This window comes from Callorhinus ursinus, unplaced genomic scaffold (assembly GCF_003265705.2).
Source record: "Callorhinus ursinus isolate GAN/ISIS: 27379988/994484 unplaced genomic scaffold, GSC_fseal_2.0 scaffold13, whole genome shotgun sequence".
Classification (NCBI taxonomy): Eukaryota; Metazoa; Chordata; class Mammalia; order Carnivora; family Otariidae; genus Callorhinus; species Callorhinus ursinus.
The window spans coordinates 15,819,615-15,843,931 of record NW_027397075.1 but is presented as its reverse complement, the minus strand read 5'-3'; the positions used below and the strand labels follow the sequence as shown (position 1 = coordinate 15,843,931).

The 24,317-nt window shown below is 43.9% G+C and overlaps 1 protein-coding gene across 3 annotated transcripts in view; it reads right to left on the bottom strand.

Moving 5' to 3' along the window:
- The window catches only part of LUC7L (LUC7 like), a 36,224-nt gene extending 14,016 nt beyond the window's left edge, over positions 1 to 22,208 (bottom strand). Inside the window, exons 1-5 of one of the 3 annotated variants that reach the window (XM_025878172.2) lie at positions 22,012 to 22,208; positions 21,047 to 21,117; positions 19,981 to 20,075; positions 14,985 to 15,083; positions 747 to 857 (exon numbers count right to left, since the gene is read on the bottom strand). In XM_025878172.2, the coding sequence (XP_025733957.1) occupies positions 747 to 857; positions 14,985 to 15,080 (207 nt within the window). In that variant the 5' untranslated portion in view covers positions 15,081 to 15,083; positions 19,981 to 20,075; positions 21,047 to 21,117; positions 22,012 to 22,208. The remainder of the gene's footprint in view (positions 1 to 746; positions 858 to 14,984; positions 15,084 to 19,980; positions 20,076 to 21,046; positions 21,118 to 22,011) is intronic. The other 2 variants (XM_025878170.2, XM_025878169.2) reach the window with 2 other exon arrangements.
- Between the last annotated feature and the right edge of the window lie 2,109 nt (positions 22,209 to 24,317).

Genomic DNA, 24,317 nt, shown 5'->3' with positions numbered 1-24,317 from the left:
GGAATAGCCAAGATCCTCGCAGGATCACAAGCAAACTGTAACAATTCTGACATCTTAACTGGCATCGCTGAGACTCTGACCTTAAACTAAACCTGCGTGTTGCATTCCAGGAGGAGCAGCATGCCTGTCACTTCCAACATGGTGGCCAGGGTCATCATGGTGGTCACTTTCTAGGCTGTCTCTTCTCATGTCTTCTATCACAACTCAACCTTCTCAGTAGGGGCCATAAGATGTCCAGGATTAAATGCATAAACTTGTACCGTAAGCAAAATGCCTAATCATTTGGGATTTAATTCTAGAAATAAGGTAGCAACTACACATATCCTAAGCAATGCTTTTATAAAACTGAGAGGAAAAGACACTGAAGAGACTCATCAGCTGCACTCAAAATCGGGGAACAGAAGAAGGATGTGCTGATAGGCCAATGACACACAGATCTATCTTCTTCATTCTTCAGGACAGCTGTACCACAGTCTAACCATTTCCCAACTGTCTCCATTTCCTGTTTTATCTGGGGGTGTTAAAAAAAAAAAAAAAAACTGGGGGAGAGACAGAGGCAGCTCCTGGGGCAGAGAGCTTGCTGACAGCCTTCTCTCCTTACTGAGAAGCACTGAGGCAGCAAGGACTGTCCACCCCAAAGACGCAGAGTCAGTGCTAATGGTAAGCTGTTAGCCTGTTGACAGGCTGGTTTTTACCAGACACTGATTTGCACACACAGCTCGGAGGAGAAAGTCTCTCAGGCATACCTTTGCAGAAACTTCTGCACTGATCTCCTCTTGGGTCTCTGCCAGCCGCTTCTTGGCAAGCTCAGTTCTCCGATCACACTCAGCAATAAAGGACTCCAAGTGATCCATCGCCTAGCTCAGGAGAAGCAGAGAGCTATGATCAGTTACGAGCAAGGTCTTGGAACCCATCAGTTCAATAGGACATACACTCCTGGGTTGGTTTCCTAAAGCCTGTAAGTTCAGTGGGAAGACCTTGAACTACACTACAGCACATCCATAATCACGTTAAACCAAGTCATCATTCAGAAGCATTGTCTTCTCATCTGATCTATTTGTTCCTAAAAGTTGTAAAAGGACCCCCATCCCTCGATAACATTTCCCGGGTTTTTTTTTGGCCACAATTAGTAGCGTTTTCTGTGGGGAAGCAAATGCTGGACTGAGACTAGTATCGGAGGCCCTCTTCTGGTGAGCTGTGGGGGGTGCGGATGATGTACTCACTGGTCTGTGTGAGCCACGTAAATATTATTCCCCCATGTTCTGAGGGTAGAGATCCCCCTTCCACCTCAAAACAAAACAATAGAACAAATATTACTGAGAGCTGTGAGCACGGGTCGTTATTGCCTGTCTAAAGTAGTAGGAGAACTGGTAGCTACTTCCCCAAAGAGATAAAGGGAAAGGAACTCTAGAAATCTACCCGCTCACTCCGAAAACACTTGTGGGGGAAACACGAAAACACTAATGAGCTGCTTCTCAGTGTGTTAGGCAGTTAATTTGCCAGGACGAGTCAAAGGCCCCAGCATAACCTCAGATAGACCTACAACTAGGATATCTGCCAGGCTATGCCCAGTGACTACCAAGCAGCACCTCCTAAGTTACACCCGCTAGTGCACTTGCAAATGCTGGCATTGTGTTAAGTGTGACAGCAAGGGAGTTTAGCACAGGATGACAGGACTGCATCATGTGATCTATCACCAAAAAATACAGAAGAAACAACTTTGGGTGGAGATGATATAAAACAGATGAAGGTTACGCCAACAGACCAAGTGGTGGTAATCTATGTCCCTCTGTCCAAAGAAGGCCAGAGAGAGCAAGTCAGCTGTTAAGAAAGCACTCTATGGGGGCCCCTGGGTGGCTCAGTCGTTAAGTGTCTGCCTTCGGCTCAGGTCATGATCCCAGGACCCTGGGATCGAGCCCCGCATCAGGCTCCCTGCTCAGCGGGAAGCCTGCTTCTCCCTCTCCCACTCCCCCTGCTTGTGTTCCCTCTCTCGCTGTGTCTCTCTCTGTCAAATTTAAAAGAAAAAAAAAAAAAGCAAGCACTCTACGAGGATCAGTGTGACACTGGAATGGACAACAGGGTTAGGGTCTCCTCCTGAAATCTTAAATACTCTTTTCAAATAAATGCATACTTGGAAATAGGTCAAGACAGAGAATAGGCTCTGTGACAGTGCCAAGCCCCAGAGGGTGCTGGAGAAAGGCTAAAGCATAATCACCCACTGAGGCCAACTCCCAATTTCACTCCATAATTTTGGAATTCAGGACCTCTTTCCTGTTGTTGGACATCCAAATATTCCCTGATAAACATTTCTATGTTCAAATCAATCAGGAAAACAAATAATCAGCATTTGTCTGCATGCACCATACTTCTTGGAAAGACACAGAGTTGACAATCCTGCTGACAGTGATAACTCACCAGGATCAAGGTGCCGGCAAGCTGATACAGGTCACATGCCTCCTGTGAGGGACAATGGATCCTAGAAGACCACCCTCATATGCCCCAGGCTCACCCACACAGAGGTACTGAGTCTATGGTGCAGAGTCCTTCTGTTATCTACCCAGAGTGATTTCACACCTGAGACAGACCCACAAATCCACTCATCAGGGTTGAAGTCAAGTGGGTGACATGGGACACCCTGACCAAAGCAACTGGCAGCAGCTTCAGCAGAACCCAAATCAGCTACAGACTCAGACATCTGATAAGCTAAAAACTAAATGGTAACTTCACAACACAGAATAGGCAGACCACAGAGACATCTTTTAACTGCCACATTCTTTAAAAGATGGCACTCTGGAGGTGGCTGGGTGGCTCTGTCGGTGAAGCGTCTGCCTTTGGCTCAGGTCACGATCTGAGGGTCCTGGGATCAAGTCCCTCATTGGGCTCCCTGCTCAGTGGGGAGCCTGCTTCTCCCTCTCCCTCGCTCATGATCTCTCTCAAATAATAAAAAATAACAATCTTAAAAAAGATGGCACTCTGTTCTACTGCCCCTTCTCCTGTTCAATGTGCTGGTCAATTTCAGATTGAGTCCTAAAATATATCAAAGAGGAGAGGTTTAAATAATTTTTTTTTTTAAAAGGTATTCAAGTCAGGGCGCCTGGGTGGCTCAGTGAGTTACACATCTGCCTTCGGCTCAGGTCATGATCCCGGGGTCCTGGGATCGAGCCCCGCATTGGGGCCCCCTGCTCAGTGGGGAGCCTGCTTCTCCCTCTCCCTCTGCACCCTCTATCCCCGCTCATGCTTTCTCTCTCTCAAATAAATAAAATCTTAAAAAAAAAAAAAAAGGGTATTCAAGTCTAAAAATTAAGTCCTAATCACAACCTACCATTTACTGGAAAGTCACCCAAGCTCTACAACTTAAGCGTGGTCTGATGAAACATGGACGACTGGGGATGCCTGAGCACAGCGCCGGCACACAGGAGGCACGTGAGTCTCACTGCTGCTGGAGGCTGTTCGTCCACACTCAGGACTGTGCGGTGCTAGTCCCAGTGTTGCCAGCCCAGCAGAAATGACACTGGCCAGGAATCTGAGCCTGAGACGGGCTATCAAGGAGACTGGTCACAGCACACACGTGCCCCCTGTGCTGCATGTCCACACAGGCCTTCAAGCGCCACACGGAAAATGGAAGGTCTCCATTTCCCAGATGAAGAAACTGAGGTACAGTTTCCACACTACTAAGTGATGACATCAGGGTACAAGGACCCTTATGGTTTGGCTCCAAAGTCCCTACACTCAATGTGTACAACTCTGAGACAGTCACCACCAGCCCAGTTCATAGATGTACAGAAAAAGTTAAAATAACTTGCCCAAGGTCACAAAGGGGTTCTAACCCAGGACATCATCTGACTTAGTCAATGTAACTATTCTACTGTACATCTGTAGACGGAAAAAGTAGGTGTATTCAGAACTAGTTTCATTTGGTGTATTAAAGATAGTCTGGAAATTAGTTGATATAATGTGTAGTTTCAGAAACCTGTAAATAAAACATCACAAACCAAGACAATTTGGGGAAAAAGTTAACTGTATTTTTACTGAGTTAAAAACAATCAGTTCTTTATATTTTCAATATGTGGACACTAAAGAAATTGTACTTTTCTGTAACTTTTTCACAGGTTAAATATACATGTTAATATCGCTGTTTGCCAGTGTTCAAGTTGAGAAACTTGAAATGTTATTTATACAGATTACTTAGTAGCACACATTATATACTCTTTCCTAGGGAATTTCTGGATAAAACACTTTCAGGAAGCCAAGGCCAGGACTTGGCATGATCAGGCCGAGGCTGTGTTAGGCTAGAAGGAGCCAACGGTGAGGACAGGGAGGCACCTTCTCCTAGATAAAACACCAGCGGTTCCACCCACCAAGCTCAAGCCAAGGGGCTAGGCAGGCAACACCTCCACAAAGAAATACCTTTCTATAACTCTGACTGGCAAAGACCCCAAAATATGGTTACTCACTGTTAGCAAAGATGTGAAGATGGGAACTCTTCTACACTGCTGTTGGGAGCATTCGCTCCGCTGGATAACACCATGGTACCATCAAAACCCCAGATACCCCTCTGATCCAACAGTTCTGCATCTAGGAATCTCCCCTGCATACATGCAAACAATGCATACATGCAAACAAGGGCAATGTGTAATGCAGCACCATGATCATCAACAGGGGACTGGTCATATAAAGAAGATATCCATCGTCTGGAATGCTGTGAAGCCACAAAAAGGAATAAGGAACTCTACACAAAGATACACTAAAAAGTTAAACAAAAAAAGGAAGGGTGAGGTTAGAACAGGTGTACAAATTACCACTTGTGTAAAAGAAAAAAAAAGGAATACAGACATTCTGTCTGCCTCAGGTATCCACATAAACTCTAAAGCACACAGAAACACTGGTTACTTCTAGAGGCAACCAGATGACTGAAGAACAGAGCAGGAGAGAGGTTTCACATGTACCTTCTTTACTGGTAAATTCTGATCCAAGTGAAAGTTATACAGGTTTTTATGTTAGTTAAGAGATGCTGCAACCTCAGTGAAATAACTCATCTAGGCAACAATCCTGAAGTGCTGCTTAAAGCATCAGGTCAAAGGCTCAAGGGGACCCTGACCTTCAACAGGTCAAGGCTGCCTTCAACAACGGTGCTGGTTGAGGTGATACATGAGCAGGTGCAAGCTCTGCCTCTGAAATGTTCCCATCACAAAAGAAAAACTTAAATCTGATGATCAAGCCTCCAGCTCTAACTCCTAAGAATTTCAAAGACAAGGGGGATCATGTTAAAAAAGACATCATGAGGCTATAATCAGCAAAATCCAGGGTATGAGACTTCTAAAAAAAAATTAGTTTCTTCAAACAAATAGATTTAAAAAGATTTACAAAGCATTCTAACGTTTGGCCCTTATTTTGAATCCTGAGTCAAAGAAATAAAACTATAAAAGAATCCTTTCTGAAGTAATCTGGGAAATGTGAACTCTATCAGATGCTAGGAAATTATTTTTAAAGATGACTGTTTTTAGTAAGTCCTCAAATTCTAGATGTACTATTTACATATTTACAGATGAACTTCTACCTTGTAGCTATAAAAAGTAATCGGGGCAGGGGGGCACATGTCTGCTTGGCTCAGTTAGTGGAGCATGTGACTCTTGATCTCAGGGTTGCGGGTTTGAGCCCCATGTTGGGTATAGATACTACTTAAAAATAAAGATCTTATTTACTTGAGAGAGAGAAATCGAGCATTAGCTGGGGGGAGGGGCACAAGGAAAGGGAGAAGCAAAGTCTCTGCTGAGCAGGGAGCTGGACATGGGGCTCCATCCTAGGACCTGGAGATCATGACCTGAGCCAAAGGCAGACGCTCAACTGACTGAGCCTCTCAGGCGCCCCTTAAGATTATATTTTTGGGGGCACCTGGGTGGCTCAGTCAGTTGAGCGTCTCCCTTTGGCTCAGGTTCTGATCCCAGAGTCCTGGGATTGAGCCCCACATCAGGCTCCTTGCTCAGCGGGAAGTCTGCTTCTCCTTCTCCCTGTCTCCCAGCTCTCACTCTGTATCCCAAATAAAGAAAATCTTAAAAAAAAAAAGGGGGGGGGGAGAAAAATATAATCTTAAAAAAAAAAAATCCAGGGGTGCTTGGATGGCTCAGATGGTTGGGCATCTGCCCTCAGCTCAGGTCATGATCCCAGGGTCCTGGGATAGAGCCCCGCATCGGGATCTCTGCTCTGTAGGAAGCCTGCTTCTCCCTCTCCTGCCCCCCTGCTTGTGTTCTCTCTCTGGCTGTCTCTTTCTCTGTCAAATAAATAAAATCTTTAAAAAAAAATCCAGTGGGGAAACACAAGGATAAAGATGAAACAAGAGTCTTCATGTCAATAATCACTGGAAACTGGGAGACAGAATCCAGAAATTTCATTATAATATCCTGTTCACTTCTAGATCTTTAGAACTTTTCCTTAACACATTTTTAAAAACATGCCAAGTAGATTCTGTCACCACCAAGTATGATACCAGATCTCAACACACATGGCAATGGCAATGCTGAAATATTTACACATAAAGTGAGATGTGTGCGGTTTGTTTGGAGATCTGTGAGAAGCTGTGGGAAGATGAAACCCAGCTGGCTGTGGAATGATCGCTCCCAACGCTAAGTGATGGGTACAAGGAAATTCATCTTAAGATTATATCCACTTTTGATATTTGAGATTCTCCATAATAAGTTTAAAAAAAAAAACCTTCCTGGTGGGACACCTGGGTGGCTCAGTTGGTTAAGCATCCAACTCTTGGTCTCGGCTGAGGTCATGATCTCAGGGTCTTGAGATTGGGCCCTGCGTTGGGCTCTGTGCTTGGTGGGGAGTCGACTTGAGATTCTCTCTCTCCCTCTGCATCTTCCCTCCCTTGCAGGTATGCAATCTCTCTCTCTCTCTCTCAAATCAATCAATCCCTGGCAAATCAACCTTTCTTAGTCTTTTTTTTTTTTAGATTTTATTTATTTATTTGAGAGAGATCAGGAGCAGGGGGGAGGGGAATAACCCCGATGCGGGACTTGATGCCAGGACCCTGGGATCATGACCTGAGCCGAAGGCAGACGCTTAGCCCAGGCCGCCTTAGTCTTTTTTTTTTTTAATAGAAAAATAGTCTATGTAATCATAGCTTTAAACTGCTCTATGAACACAACTCCCTACATCCTTTTTGCCAGCAGAGCCTCAGAATTCTGACCCAGAACCAATCCTTGAACTGACAGTGTGACACAGGCTTCCAGCAACTGCTCTTCAACACTCTGCTAAACCCTAACCAACCAAGGTCAGCTTGTGACAAGTAAGAAGCAAGCTGCTGCTGTTGGGGGGCCTGGGCTGGTTCAGTCGGAAGAGCTCGTGACTCTTGATCTCAGGGTCACGAGTTTGAGCCCAACGTTGGGTATAGAGATTATTTAAATTAAAAAAAAAAAAAAGGCAGCAAGTTGTTAGTTTTAAATAAGTGTCTGCATCCCTGCATTTGAAATAGTAAGGGGGGGCGCCTGGGTGTCTCAGTTGTTGAGCGTCTGCCTTCGGCTCAGGTCATGATCCCAGGGTGGTGGGATCCAGCCCCGCATCGGGCTCTCTGCTCTGCGGGAAGCCTGCTTCTCCCTTTCCCACTCCCCCTGCTTGTGTTCCCCTTCTCACTGTGTCTCTCTCTGTCAGGTAAATAAATAAAATCTTTAAAAAATAAAAAAAACAGGGACGCCTGGGTTGCTCAGTTGGTTGAGCGTCTGCCTTCGGCTCAGGTCATGATCTCAGGGTCCTGGGATCAAGTCCCACATCCGGGCTCCCTGCTCAGCAGGGAGTCTGCTTCTCCCTCTGCCTGCCGCTCCCCCTGCTTGTGCTCTGACAAGTAAATAAAATCTAATAAATAGATAAACAAAAATAATAAATAAATAAATCTGAAATAGTAAGGGACTGCCTCCAAGGAGGGGAGAGCACAGTCCACATTTTAAAGGCCAGGTCTACCAATTCTCCAAGTAGTGTATCTTCAGTAAGACCACAAAAAAAAAAAATCTAGAGGTGAACTCTCTAGTACACACAATTTTGTACCTTTGTCTTGCTTGAGGTATCACCACAATTTTGTCATTAAGATTCTGTAAAGTTTCGAGGGCAGTCTATGACAGGAGTAAATCATAATTTACTAACTCATTTCTCTCTTCTTGAACATTTCCGCTGTGTCCAATTTTTCAATGTTATAAACAATCCTACCATAAACACATTTGTGTACCAACGTCTGCTTGTATTTCTAATTACTTCCTAAGGCTAGAGATTTGTAAAAATAAATCATAAGGCAGAAATATTTTTACATTTTCATTTCTGCCTATTATTATGTTAGCTAACAGAACCTGATAACTTCACATGATACAGAAAATATAGTTTCTTCTTCTCCCCTCCCACAAGAAATAATCACTTAATGGGGCCCCTGGGTGGTTCAGTCAGTGAGACATCTGACTCCTGATTTCAGCTCAGGTCATGATCTCAGGGTCGTGAGATCTAGCTCAGTGCTGGGTGTGGAGCCTGCTTAGGATTCTCTCTCCCTCCCTGCCCCCACCCCTGGCTCCTGAGTGCTTTCTCCAAAAAAAAAAAAAAAAAAAAATCACTTAGGATTTTGGTGTATAGGGGCGCCTGGGTGGCTCAGTCATTAAGCGTCTTGCCTTCAGCTCAGGTCACGATCCCGGAGTGCTGGGACTGAGCCCCGCATTGGGCTCCCTGCTCAGCGGGAAGCCTGCTTCTCCCTCTCCCACTCCCCCTGCTTGTGTTCCCTCTCTTGCTGTGTCTCTATCAAATAAAAAAATAAAAAAATAAAAATTTGGTATATATTTTTTAAAACTGCATTAAAATGCACACCTAAGCACTCAATTTTTATTCCAACCAAACAAGACAGTTTGGTAAGTTTCCATTTTTTCTTCTTCACATCAATGTATATTATACATCTGTCTTCTTCAGCTGTGCAGTATTTCATTTCACTATAACATGACTATTTAGCTCCTCTAAAAACAAACGTACTTGGGCGCCTGGGTGGCTCAGCCGTTGAGCGTCTGCCTTCGGCTCAGGTCATGATCCCAGGCTCCTGGGATTGAGCCCCGCATTGGGCTCCTTGCTCGGCAGGAAGCCTGCTTCTCCCTCTCCCACTCCCCCTGCTTGTGTTCCCTCTCTCGCTGTGTCTCTCTGTCAAATAAATAAATAAATCTTTAAAAAAAAAAAAGTACTTGGGTATTTTCACTTTTTCACTAATTCAAAACGATGCAATGAACATCTCAAGTCTTCTCATACACACGCAAATGTCCTTGTAGGACAACTTCTTACAAATTGCTTAAATATTTTAAATTTATAAAAAGGGCTGATGAGCTCTTGCAGAAGATCTGCTAAAAGTCAAATGTCAATCTATAAATTCAGCAACTGATTATGAAAATAGATCTTAACAATAGGGGCGCCTGGGTGGCTCAGTCGGTTAAGCTGTCTGCCTTGGGCTCAGGTCATGATCCCGGGGTCCTGGGATCGAGCCCCACATCGGGCTCCCTGCTCCGTGGGGAGCCTGCTTCTCCCTCTCACTCTCTATCTCAAATAAATAAATAAAATCTTAAACAAAAAAGATCTTAATGACGCCTTCTGTAAAGATACATTTATTTTAAACCAATATATCATGAATTAATAAATCAACTAAAAACCCAAGTTTTAGCAAGGTTTTTCTTTTATAAAAAAACAAACAAAAGGCATGGATGTCTTAGCAGGACCATCTAGTGTGCAAAGCTTTCCTACTGACCCGATTACAAGAATCTGTTCTAAAAATATATATATACACCCCTTGTATAACAAAAATGGTTTAAAATATAACTCAAATGCTTGTCAGCTTTAATATATTCGATAAGCTTTTCAACATTAAAACAAACGTTCTGAGTTTGAGGTCAGGTGTCCCCCTGGCCGGACCACTACAAGGGGTCCAACTACTCTGCCAGCACCACATGGTGCTGCCTCCATTAATACTGGCAAATAACATCAGGCTTAAGGCACTTCCTGAAACTCTGGTAAATGGTGGGCCCACCTAACAGAGTTATAACCAATAATGGAGATTCTACCAAAACACCTGGTGAGCTACAGAATATGCTACTAAGAAAAACCAGAACCAATCATGGATTAGTGATGGTTTACAACCTGTGACAACGAAACCTATGCCCATTTCCCAACAGTGATGACCGCACTGCAGCCCTTCCAGAAACCAACCTCAAGAGGGATGCCTGGGAGCTGCTGGTCCAGGGCCTGGGCCTTGGACAGTGCAGGGGCCTCACGGAAGGCCAGGAGCCCAGAACCAACAGCAGCTCAGGGGTTGGGGGCGGGGGGGGGGGGGCAGCAGCAGGTCAGGATTATCAAGAGTCAGTCCACTGACCACATCTGACCAAAATGTTTCTGAAGAGTTTTCTACTTCTCAAAATGACCATTTTGATACAAAAAATCACAGCTAGCTTTCTGATAAATATATTTCTTCATCGTGCATCAGCTATCTTTAAAAAATGAAACTGACCTCCAGAGAGAGCTACTGGATGGCTGGTTACATGGAAAGGGGAGACTTTTTACCAGAGCCTTTTAGACCTGTGGAAATCTCCCACAGTGAACATGCATTACCTGCCAAAAAGATTTAAAAACCGATTTTCATCAAACTAACTTAACAAATCTGTATTTTGAGAAAAGTCTTTATTTTTCCATTAAAGTTTACTCTGTAAAAGTAAGGAGACAAAAAGTTCTTTTAGCCTGGTTTTTTAAAGTCAGGCCACTTTTAATTACTTTACTCATCAGAGTAACCCATGTACATCCCAACACTACTGATATATATAAATTAAAAACTTAAGGGCTCCACGCTGAGTATGGAGCCTACTTTAGAAAAACAAAAGAAAAGAAAAATTTAAAGGTGGGGTAAATTGTATGGCACATGAATTATATCTTAAAGCCACTGAAGAAACTTTTTAAGGTAAAATATCCCTCCCTAACACCCAGAGGTATCTTCCTCTTAGCTTTATAAAGCAACATTCCACCGTGTGATAGCACAATTTATACAACCAGTTCTCCATTAATAGTTTCATTACAGCCTCTTCTCCCTTTAAAAAAAAAAATTTGCAACGAGCATCTTTTCTGTGTACTCATCTGCACATATCCCTAAGATATGTTCCCAACAGCGGAGTTCTGGAACGAGTACGTATATGCATTTCACATGCTGACTATGCCCTGACAGACTGCCCTCCTTCAAATATGGCTACTCCAAAATGCCCTTCATTCTTCAGGGCAGAAGGACCTCTTCCACTGGTTATCAAATATTTTAATATGAACTATCTATAAGATCAACAATTATTTTTAAGGAGTTGGGGGGAAGGGTGGTTACCTTTTTAACTGAAAAAGTAATTCCTCCAGGTGGTATATTTTCACATAGTACACAAAGGTCTCTTGCCCTGCTCTAACCCTCAAACCAAGTTAAAAGTGGTTGTAATCTCTTGGGTTCCTCTAAAACACCTCTCTGCACATCTGAACATGTTAACAAGTGTACAACACCCTTATTAAAAAAAAAACAAAAAAACCCACACACTATGGAGGGGTACCCGGCTGGCTGAGTGGTAGAGCATGCAACTCTTGATCTCGGAGTGATGAATTTAATAAGCCCCATGCTGGGCACACTGCTCACTTAAAAGCAAGTAAGTTAAAATAAGGATGTATGCAATTTAAAAAACAAGACACGGGGCGCCCGGGTGAGCATCCAATCCTGGTTTCAGCTCAGGTCTTGATCTCAGGGTCATGGGATCGAGCCCCATGCAGGGCTCCGCGCTCAGAGGGGAGTCGGCTTCTTTCCTCTCCCTCTGCCCCTCCCACTTGCACATGCACCCTCACACGAGTGCCCACTCCCTAAAAATAAATCCTAAAAAAAAAACAAAAAACCACCAACATCTTAAAAAAACAAACACTATGGGGACGAGCCTGGGTGGCTCTGTGACTCCTGATTTCGGCTCAGGTAATGATTTCAGGGCTTTGTGAGATCCAGCCCTGCCTCTGGCTCTGCTCAGCGCGAAGCTTGCTTATCCCTCTCCTTCTGCCCCTAAGCCCACTCCTGCGTGCGGCGTTCTCTCAAGTAAGATCTCCTAAAAAATTAAGTTAAATTAACAAACACTAGGGAAACATGATATCACACTTTGCTTATCCACTTAATCTGCCTTGCAGGTAATTTCACATCAACAATACAGTGAACTGGCCCAATTCTCTTTCACAGTTACACATCATTCCATCCTAAAGAGCAACTATGATTTAGGCAGTCCCTTACTGAGGAAGCTTATTTGGTTCCTGTTTTCTGCAGTTATAAATGCTGAAGGAATATTCTAGAACAAATGTATCTTTGTACATATGCAAGCGTATCAGTGAGATATAATCTTAGAACTGGCCATGCTGGTATGTGTTTTCACATCTTGAGATGTTGAGTTACCCAGGAGGAGTAGCAGGATCGTTTAATCCCCCATTTCTTCAGTTTTGAGTGACGGTGAGCACCAGCCATAGGATTAGATGCCCACCAGGCAATGCCCTTTTCTATCCTTTGCCCATTTTTTTATTGAGCCATTGATGCCATCTATGTCCCTTATGATAAATTTTACATATAAAGGTAACTAGCTCATCATCATGAACACTGTAAATACCCTGTCCCAGTTTATTCTCATCGTACGTATGGGAACTTTTTTTTCAGTCATTTTCACAACCAACGTAGGGCTTAAACTCACAACCCCAAGATCAAGAGTCACATGCTCTTCAGACTGAGCCACCAGGCGTCCCATGTACAGGTACTGTTGACAGGCTAAATTTTAAGTTTTTATACAGACAAATGTACCCATCTTTCTCTCATAGCTTCTAGACTTTATAGCATCAAGATGACAAAACAAAATTCATTTCCTGGGGCTCCAACTGGGTATTTTCCTACTGGCTAAAGCATAGTTTTCAATAATATTCATTAAAAACAAAAAAACAACAACAAAAAAACACACCCCACTTTCTGCACACTGGCTGAACACACCTCCTTCAAAATATACTAAATGACTGTGTGTGTTTCAGTCACTGACACCATTTCTTCTATGAATGTTTTCTAACTTTAAATTCATCAGTCATTTAAAAAAATGCACTGACCGGACGCCTGAGTGGCTCAGTTAAGTGGCTGCCTTTGGCTCGGGTCATGATCCCAGGGTCCTGGGACTGAGTCCTGCATTGGGCTCCTTGCTACACGGGGAGCCTGCTGCTCCCCCTGCCTGTGCTTGCTCTCTGTCTCTCTCTCCCCCTCTGACAAATAAAATCTTAAAAAATAAAAAATGCACTGATATTCTGATTTAGTAGAAATGCTAAGACTTCTGATCCAGAAAACATTACTAAACCTGAGATTTCAATACACCTGTGTACATGTCAGTCTCTGAAACCTGACGTCCCAAAGTAATGGCCTCTTTGCATAAGCATCTGCACGTTACTGAAGAATTAAAACTCACAATATAGAAAAATTCCCTTTCCAAGCCTCTTCTGTTAGTCAAACTGTTGCTAAAGGCATTTTTAGTTAATTCAAAGATTCAACACTGAGAACACACTGTGGTTAAAGAATGAATCTGAAAAAGAATCCACTTTAATCGCTTTTAAGACTACTGATTTAAAAACAGTTTACTACGGCTACAACACATCCTTTAAAATGTCCTTTGATTAAAAAATAAATAAATAAATAAAATAAAACAAAATAAAATGTCCTCTGGTGAGGAGGAGATGCCTTTCCTTGGCTTCCTCACACCGAGCTCTGTCCCTTCCCAGTCTTTACTTAGGAACCTGAATGCCACCAAACCTCTTCACTGACCTTTGATCATACTAGTGATGGAGGATTAGGGAAAAGAAAAAACAAATAGAGAGACCCTGTACTCTCAATGGGGAAAGAGGTGAAAACTGCTGTTAAAGGGTGAAAAAAAAAACCTTAGATATCAACAGTTTGTGACCTGGAAAACCATAGCACATTAAGGTAATATGCAGGGTTCTGTGGTAACAAAATTTCATAGAAGGGTAGGGGACGAATCAGGAAGAAAATTCTTTAAAGGGTTCTTTTGGGAGGCAACAATTTAAAAAAAAGTTGTGAAATTCCATTTTATAACCACTGAATTGCAAAAATTCTACTTTGGGGTATAAATTGATACCACGGCTTTATCAACAACAGAAACCAGAGAGAAAAAGGACACCATTACAAAACTATCTTGCAAGGATGAACATATGCAATCCCTGTAAGCCAGCAAGTCCTCCCCCTCGGAATAGACCCTAAATAAATCTAATACGCGTACACCAAGAACATATTCAAGAACATTCATAATACTGTTTGTAACAGCAAAACAAAACAAAACCAAAAAACCCCCACAACCTAGAATCAACCCAAATAATGACTAGAGAGTTTGTGGAATACTCAAGCAGCAATGAGAATAAACCATACCCAACAAAATGGGTAAACAAAAATATAATATTGAATGAAAACCGTTATTCAAGACTGTGCTATGAAACTATTCTTCTAAGGCTTAAAAACAAGCAAAAATAAAAAGTTCAAGGAATCATAAAAATATGTAATAACACTTTTAAAAGGAAATGAGACATGGGATGCCTGGGTGGCTCAGTCGGTTAAGCGGCTGCCTTTGGCTCAGGTCATGATCCCAGGGTCCTGGGATCGAGTCCCACATCTGCCTCTGCCTCTCTATGTCTCTCATAAATAAATAAATAAATAATCTTAAAAAAAAAAGAAGGGAAATGAAACATACAAAATGCACAATAGTGTTGGGGTGGTAGACTTACAGGTACATACCACATGTTACTGGCTATGTTCTAGCTCTCAGCCCTAGTGGTGGAATAACAAGTTCTCTCTTTTGTTATTCTGCTTCATAACTTACAAATGTTACATTATTCTTGTTAGTTGATATTTGGCTCTTCACAGTAGGGACAGATTAACACAAAATAAAACTTACATCTAATTCAAAAAACAGGTCCCTTTCTTTACTTGCAATCTCATAATCTGCTCGGAGGGCCAAGTCGTGGATTTTGGTACATTCTCCTAAATCCATGCGCTGTGAGAAAGAAACAAAAGTTTACACATGAACATTTACCCACTGTAGAAAGCACATGACCTGGTGTTCCAACTGTCAACAAAATAAATACCTTTTTGAATAGTAAACTGTAATAAAAATATTAAGAAAGAGCATATAGCCAAAAACCCTTATTTTTCTTTTACTACCAAGTTAATACGACATTTTGATACATTTAAGTGTGAAGGTTTGTCTCTTTCAGACCCAGAGATAACTGGACTAATAATGAAAACCATATTATTTAGCTTTTGCTAGTTTTATTTTTGCATCAGTCAAAAAAGAAAAGTCTATTCAGTAAGGCACCTGGGTAGATCAGTCAGCTGACTGTCCAACTCTTGATTTCTGCTCAGGTCATGATCTCAGGGTTGTGGGATAGAGCCCCATGGCAGGCTCCACACTCAGCGGGAAGCCAGCCTGGGATTCTCTCTCCCTTTCCCTCTGCCCCTACTCCCCATTCAAGCTCTAAGTAAGTAAAAAAAAAAAAAAAATCAAAAAAAAAAAAAAAAAAAGGAGAAACATCTACTCAGTGAACAGCAGCATGGGGGAGGGGAGAGGTTGCAAGGAAAAGGCCAGAAAACAAGAGTATCATCAACAGCAACAAATTTCTAGGCATTCCTTCCTGCAACCTTCACTAGTCAGGATGCTCAAATGCCTAAGGTGCAGGGGCAAGGAAAAGGAAAAGAGCAGATAGCAATCAGGTTTTGGCAATTACAACACAACCTAACACCACTTGGCTTCGTGCATCTCTTTGTATACCAGAAGGCATAAAGCAGAATAGGCCACTTTAGAGCCAAAAAAAAAAAAATCCTCCATTCTCCTAACCTAGTAAATGACCCTGGATGTAACTGGAGACCTAGAATCGGGCCACTCAGTTGCCCCATTTGAGAAACAAAAGGTTGTTTCACGAAAACAAATGACCTGTGTCACCAGTAAGATTAGCCTGATGTGCTACTATGTGTTTGTAAGCACATGTAGAACAATTAGACAACAGAGCACATGTCTTAACTAAATTCTGAGTGCAGGATTCTGTGACAGCACCCTCCACCTCTGGCCATCAAGAGAGCAAAAGGAAAGTCTGTATGCTAAGGATCATGCTATCAAGTCATACAGTGCAAGTTAACAAAACCCAGCATCACAATGAGGAGACACCAAGTCCAAGCACTTGGACCAAAACATGTGTCTACCTAACTAGTAAACAGAGAATGATGGAGTCCAGGGCCTCCTTTAAGCTCAAACGACAACTACATCCAAAATGAGTTCAAAAACTTCATGGATTATAAAGTCCTTAACATTTTAGGCAAATTAGGGAGGCTGGTAGTAACCTGACTCTTGGGCCCTAGTCTCACAGAAGGCGCATGCCACGTTCACTACCAAAACATCCTTTAGTAAAAACAGTGACAGAACCAACAGTGGGCTCCTTAGTGTGGAGCTCATCTTCATTTTGATCAAGGATCAACTTCTGCATTTAAATGCTAAAGACCTCTTTTCTCCTTCATTATTCCTACTGTAAAGTCATATGAGTTCATGTATGTTGGTTACATGGGGGGATCCAGAGGTAGGGCAACCGTAATTCTGTATGCCAAAGTTGTAGCCAGAACCGCTGTCCCTATATTGCTGACAACTTTTGCTTCGTTCACTCTTTTAAGTATCAGTATGATTCTTTAAAATATACAGTCTCCACAAATGAAAAGCAAGCACCATAGCTGCAAAATAACTGACAAACACCAGAAACGCTTAAAAGCTAATGAAAGCTCTGTATCTCAAAGAAGACCTACCACCAGGGGAAGTAAGCACTAAAACCTTAACTACTAAGCATTTTAAATACAAATAAATTTCCATTCTAGAAACTTCACTGTCAAGAAACTTTTGACATTAGTGAACCATCCATGAAGCAAAAATTCACTGCTAGCCTTCCTTTGGGTGAGAACTCTCAAGCAGCCACGGCTAATGCCAAGCAGAGGACAGGGCTGGGTTCCATGGTTACTCTCCGACTGTATATTTTCAGTTTTGCCAAGGAGGTAGGGAAGTACTGGCCAATTCCCCTGGCAGCTAATACCACACAGAGTTGAAATACTACAGTAAGTCCTCTTCCAAAAGATTTTAAGTGGCTGTTAAATCCAGTGTCAGATCTTTTTTTACCAAACAAACCCCTGTGTTCTCTACCCTCTAGTGGTCTCACACTGCTGACAGGGAAGGGTACTAAAGGCTCCTTCCAGAAGGTTTGGAAAACAAAAGTGTTTCCACGAAGACAAGTGTAACTTGTTACACTACATTCCCTCCAGCTATCTTACTCTCCCAAACTAACCAATACTGTATTTTCCCATGAAGCCTCAATAAAACTGTAACTTCCATTCCTCCTTGCCTCACCCCTACCAATGACAGGAGATGGTTTTGAGCAACAGCTTGGGCCTGGAGCAATCCTTAGAAGACTGAAGGTTACAACCTTCATTTAGCCACTTTGCTTTAAAAATTTAATCACATTCATTCCATTTCAATTTTACACAAAACACAAACTCATCAGAAGACCCATCATTCAACTCCACTCCTCACTTCCCACTTCCACGGAGCCCAAACCAGTGAGGCTCACCTTTTACAACCACCCCCATCCAATTTCCTAACCCTCATCCTAATCGACCCTCAGCAGCCCCTGACAAGTTCACTTGCATCTTCACAGGTATATGGACTGTCCTGGGTTTCCTCCTCCTTAGTCGGCTTCTTAGATTCCCCTTGCCGAGCCATCCCTGGCCAACCTGCTCAGTCCATGGCTTCTCACAACTCATCTGATTCCACAGCTTCTGCCTGCCTCTCCTACCTCTCCCCTTCACTCTCACCACTCCAGACAAGCCAGCAGCATGCCTGCTGTCTCCCAGCTCTATCTTTCACCCAGGGCATTCTAACCCCAAACTGTGCACATTCTTTCTCACCATTCAAGTCTCTGCTCCAATGTCCCTGAGAAACCCTTTATCAGGGGCGCCTGGGTGGCTCAGTCGGTTAAGTGGCTGCCTTCGGCTCAGGTCATGATCCCGGGGTCCTGGGATCGAGCCCCGCATCAGGCTCCCTGCTCCGTGGGAAGCCTGCTTCTCCCTCTCCCACTCCCCCTGCTTATGTTCCTTCTCTGGCTGTGTCTCTCTGTCACATAAATAAATAAAATCTTAAAAAAAAAAAAAAAAGAAACCCTTTATCACTCTGCCTAAAACAACCCGTTATCTATTCATTTATTGTCTATCCTCTTCCTCCACTGGATAAAGTAAAGACTTTATCTTCCTGGCACCATATCCCCAGTGCCTGGCACACAGCAGGTGTTCAATAAATATTTGATGAGTTAATTTGTAACTAACACAATAAATATTTGTAGGAAATGCCCCCATTCTGGTTATTTTTCTCACCCGCATTCTGGAACAATGCTACCCAGGGATCTGACACCCCACCCCCCGGCCCTCCCTCAAAAAACTGAAATGCTTCACACTCGTGCACTTCCCTCCCTCTGCTCCTTGGCTTCTCCCACTAAGATCCATCAACAATTCCAGGTTATGATGCCTCCCCTACAGGATTTTCCTTCAGCAGAACTGCTTTTAACTAGCGGAAGCCATTAAACTACATTGACGGTACCCACAACAATCCACAGCAAAACATATCCCTATTCCAGGTCAAACTACAGGCAAAACTTCAGGTAACAAAAGGTACGGTGTTTGACATTCATTTCCTATTTGCCCTCTGTAGAATCAGCCTGAGAAGATCTAATACATATGTGCAGTTTTCCACAGGCTGCTCCCCTCACAATGGTAATGAGAAAAGCAACAATTAATCATGAAGAAAATGTTCCCTAGTGGATGCACATTTGACCCTTAAAATGAGCAGACGCTTTTATATTCCATGAAGTGGCTGCGTAATCTGAAAATGGTGTAATGGTGGTGGTATTTACAGGACTCCTTTTCTCTATGTGGCTGAATCATGGTAGATAATTCTCCAGCCTTTAGTCTTCTTCAATCCTATCTGATTTTGTTTTTGTTTTTTTCAGATTTTATTTATTTATTTTGACAGAGAGAGACACAGCGAGAGAGGAAACACAAGCAGGGGGAGCGGGACAGGGAGAAGCAGGCTCCCCGCGGAGCAGGAAGCCCCATCTGGGGCTTGATCCCAGGACCCTGGAATCATGACCCAAGCCGAAGGCAGACGCTTAACGACTGAGCCACCCAGGCGCCCCAATCCTATCTGATTTTGAATAAACGTACATTACATAAAACTAGCATTTATCTATTTGATTCTTCTAAAGTGAACATAAAATTTTAGGGATCGATACTCATTGGATCATGTGTTGATTTCTCGAAAGGGTAAAACTCAGTGTTATACCCAACTGATCTATTAAAAACCTGAGAATTGGGTAAGAAATGTGTCTTGTTAGGGCAACCCTCTCGGATCCCCTCCCTCCTCAGGAACTTTGTACTATCACTCGGCTATCACTCAATAAACCTTGCATTGCTGCCCACCAAAAAAAAAGTACCTCATTAGATCAAAAGTCTAGCACTAACATATGTTCGACATGAAAACTAACCCACCAATCCAGAATTTTCAAAGAACTATAGGCTGAACTGAAGCATACTTTTTTGGTTTGGCCAAATGAAACTTCTCATACTACTTAGCTGTGAATATTATTCCTCCATCTAAACGATTCTACAAAAATATGGTAAGTTACAAAAAGAAATTTTTATAGCAGTGAAGTATACCCCGTAACAAAATTCCACCAAACTAACAATCTATCATTTGAAAGGCAGTAGGTGATTTCTGCCTGGTAAAGAAAAACAGAATTCAACCTTCCCTGCCTACACAGCTCCCAAGTCTGAGTGTTCTTTGATAGTCCCCCAACCCCGAATACACCTACCGTCCCAGCCAGGATATCATGAGGGCAGCAGTCCAGAAGGTGACTCTTGCAGACACGGTCATCTGTAAACTTGACCCTCTGTCTGGTTTCGTCTCCTGAAATTCATTTGTGGTTTTAAATAAGACAATATTATCACGTTAAACACCAAAGCATATCTGGTACGACAATTCACCTGGATGATTGGCAGACTACCAAATACAATGAAAAGCTGATCTAGAGATATTTACAACTGGAGCGGAATACGGATGTTTTTTGATGCTAAATGTATTATGAAGAATCACACTTAATGAGATCTGACTCCATCATTGTGCCAAAGAAGTCAAGGAATCTGAAGAGGCTGAGCACCAAAAGGCCATTAACCCCACACATATATGTGGGCAGTAATACCAAAACCCACGCTAATCAGAGGGCCATGAAATCACCACGTATGACTTATAGCTGGTAGTTTCCACCAACAGAAGCTACATATTAATCTAATCATTTTGCTATGGACAAATGCATAGGCAGTATTTTGCCCAAAATCACATGAAGAAGAAAGCTTTCAAACTCTACCACTGACTGATAAATAATCTAGACCTAATCTTCCTATCCCCTTCACCCCCACCCTTAAAAAAGAAAGTTGGCACCTGGGAGTCACTTTTAACAAGACAATACCAAAGGAGAAAAAAAAAGGGGGGGAACTAGGTTAGTCAATACACACTGTGAGTTCCAACACATACTGTACCCATCTGCATTCTTCAAGACCTCAGCTGCAGAATTTTATGCCCGCTGTTGAAAAGTTTTAAAGGAAAAGTTTTCTTGCCCAACCTGCAGTAAGGAAGTCAGGGGAATGATACATAAAAGTAAAGGCAAAGTGGAATGTGACAAATTTTAAAGCTAATCTGTGTATACACAGAGCTGTGTAATACTAAAGGAGGAATATATTTTAGGATTTGCAAGCATCCAGGATTAATGTTGTGTCTTTTTATTGAAAATGTTTTCTTTCTAAACTACACTTTTAAAGTTATTTGTGAAAAAAAGCAAACACTTTTTTGTTATAACAGCTTAGAAATTGGTTGTGACTCACGGCTCGATGAACATGAGGCTTTTCTGCAACTCCCTTGCAGATTGATGTAGGCAGGCAAAGATACACTGAACCTTTATAAATAAAATAGAGGGGCCACAATTGTTCAGTTTGTATGAAATAAAAATATGGGAAGCAATTCAAAAGCAACTCAATATACAAAAGCACTTATTCACCTATGAAATAAAGTGCAAAGAATCTGCACAGCCCTGCGAATGTGCCAATGTGAACTTACAACTTCATTACTTCAGTAGAAAAGAAAACACAAACCACAGCAGGTATATAGTTTTGCAAAGGTGCAACCGCTTTCTCCTGAGACAACCATCATGATGATCTTTCACTCCTCCCTACAACCGTCATTGTACGACCTACCTAACGACTGCCAAGTGCTAGCTAAACAGAGGCTCTCCTGTGTGGCTGGGAGGGGAAGGGGGCTGGAAAGGCACTCGGCAGGAACCCACGTTAGAAAAGCTCAATTTACGGCTGCTCTTGGTGCAGAACAGGAACGGCCGGGGTTTCCGGGCCCATCCGGCTCCCTCGGGTTGTAGGTAGCTCCTTTCCCGAGGAGCCTCGGAGGAGCTCCGCCACCCGGCTGCCAGCGATGTGGAGCCCACGCTGGCGCCAGCCTTTCGCCGACTCCCCGGCTCCCCGAGCGGCTCCGGGCCGCGGGACGGGGAGAAAGTCGCAGGACGGCAAAGGGGGAAGGGGCTAAAGCCCCACCGACGACTCGGGCTCCGAGGGAGGAGCCCGCCAGGGACCCACCGCCAGCGAGGGAGAACCCGGCCGCGGCCGCTCCCAAGGCGAACCGGCTCAGACAAAGGCCCGGCGCCTGCGGTCGGCGCGCGGGGGAGGGGAGGGTGTCCGGCGCAGGCGCAGGCGCAGACGGTCGCGGCCCCCGCCTCAGGCCGCCCGGCGGCCTCGCCTCACTCCCGCCCCAACCCCTCGCCTGTCCGGCCGCTCCGACTCACCGTCCCGGGCCGTGCCCATGAGCTGGTCCAACAGGGCCCGCATCTGCGCCTGGGCGGACATGGTGGCCGGCGAGGGCGGCAGGGACGGCCGCGGTGACTCCTCTCAGAGCGGTGGCGGCGGCGGCGGCGGCGGCGGTGGCGGCGGCGGCGGCGGCGGTGGCGACGACGAAGGCTGGTCGCGTCGGCCTCGAGCCCGCTCGGCTCCTTCCCGCCGCGGGGGACGCCGGGAGGAAGTGCGTCGGTGCGGGCCTTTGAGCCTGCTGGGAAATGTAGTTTCTGGGGCGGAATAGGGACCGAAACTCCGCCCTGGAGGAGACGGGCAGGAGTGGTCCAAGCGAGTTGTCCGAACGGCGGAGTCAGAAAAGTTCCAACCCTGAATTTATTCTAGAGCCCAAGACCCATATATTCTGGAGACTAAACTGCAACAAAATAAAATAAGTAGGGGCGCCTGGGTGGCTCAGTTGGTGAAGCATCTCCCTTCGCCTCAGGTCATGATCCCAGGGTCCCGGGATCGAGCTCCGCATTTGGGCTACCCATTCAACCGGGAGTCAGCTTCTCCCTCTGCCCCTCCCCTCACTCGTGTGCTCTCTCTGTCTCTCTCGCAAAAATAAATAAAATCTTTTAAAGAAAGATTCTCCCTCTCCCTTTGCGCGTGCTCTCAAAAAAAAAAAAGTATCTGGTCTGTTCTCCCCAAAGTGACTTACAGATTAAATCCAATTCTCTTAAAAACAGGTATGGGTCTGGGGGCGCCTGGGTGGCTCAGTCCTTAAGCGTCTGCCTTCGGCTCAGGTCATGATCCCAGGGTCCTGGGATCGGCCCCAAATCGGGCTCCCTGCTCAGCAGGAGGCCTGCTTCTCCCTCTCCCACTCCCCCGGCTGTGTTCCCTCGTTCTCTGTCAAATAAATAAAATCTTTAAAACAAATCAATAAAAATAAAAAATAAAAACCCCTATGGGTTTGTTTTGGTGAAACTTGATCTGGTTGTAAAATTTTACTGAAGAGGGCGCCTGGGTGGCTCAGATGGTTAAGCATCTGCCTTTGGCTCAGGTCATGATCCCAGGGTCCTGGGATCGAGTCCCATGTCGGGCTCCCTGCTCCTTGGGAGCCTGCCTCTCCCTCTGCTTCTCTCTCTCTCTCTCTCCTCCTCTGTCTCTCATGAATAAATAAATAAAATCTTTAAAAAAAAATAAAATTTTACTGAAGAATAAATGGCTAACGCTTTTCAACATAACAAAAAGGTGGAGGTAGCTGTCCAACTAAATATCACAGAGTTATTTTAAGGATATTGTAATTGAGACTGTGTGGTACCAGCACAAAAATGGAGAGCAATGAAACAATGACAGAGAATAAAGATGCCAGAGAGAAGCTGTAGGGAAATCCCCTCAATTTCCCAGTGCTCTTGTAAAAAGCCTTCCTCTTAGCCCCTTCACCTACTATGAGGATTAGATCTGCAGCCATTTATTTGTCCAGTTAATTGCTCTGGTCCGGAAGTATAACTTCCCTTTTCTCTCTAAGAGGGCCAAGTAGTTATAGACTTGGATTAGGTGCCTAGGTATTGGGGAGAATAGAGTGTTCTCTTCCCACGTATTTACACTTCAGGGAGTGAGGCCCAGGAATTTGGAGACATCGCTAGGTCCTAAAAGTGTAGCCAAGAGACACTGGGGCAGTCTGGCCCCAGGAGAAACTCATTAACATACCAAAGGACTGGAGTGGGGAGACCCTTTGAAGAGGGGAGAAGGACAGCTGCCTCTTCCCCTTTATAAGTAGAGAAAAGTCCCTTTTCTTCATTCCTCACATATGTTCTGTTGGGCCACTCACGTCGGAAAAATTTCCATTGGTTCTCTCTGTTTCCCTGGGGGGTAAAGGCTGTGGGGGACTCATCATGCTTAGTATAACTAGGGAGTCGTCAGTAAGATATCTGATCTGATCCAGGACACCCGGTGTGAGCATTATGATAAAGCCAATTAATAAAGACACTCGTGCATATCCAGATTTTTTTAAGTGTGGCAGGTGCCCTTAGGGAAAAGACACTACCTCAATAAATGGCACTAGCACTGCAGGTTTTCCCCCTGATGAAGAAAAGCACGTAGCCTCCTTACACCGCCCTAAATCTATTCCAAACCCAATTAAAAACAATGTTAAAATGGAAACTTTAAAACCATTGGGGAAAATGTGGGAGACTTATTAGGGGTAGAGAAGGATTCCTCAAACAGGGCACAAAAGCACTACCCGTAAAAGGCTGATTTATTTTTCTATACTAAAACGGAGACTTGCGTTCGTCAAAGGCACCCCGAACGGCAATATTTA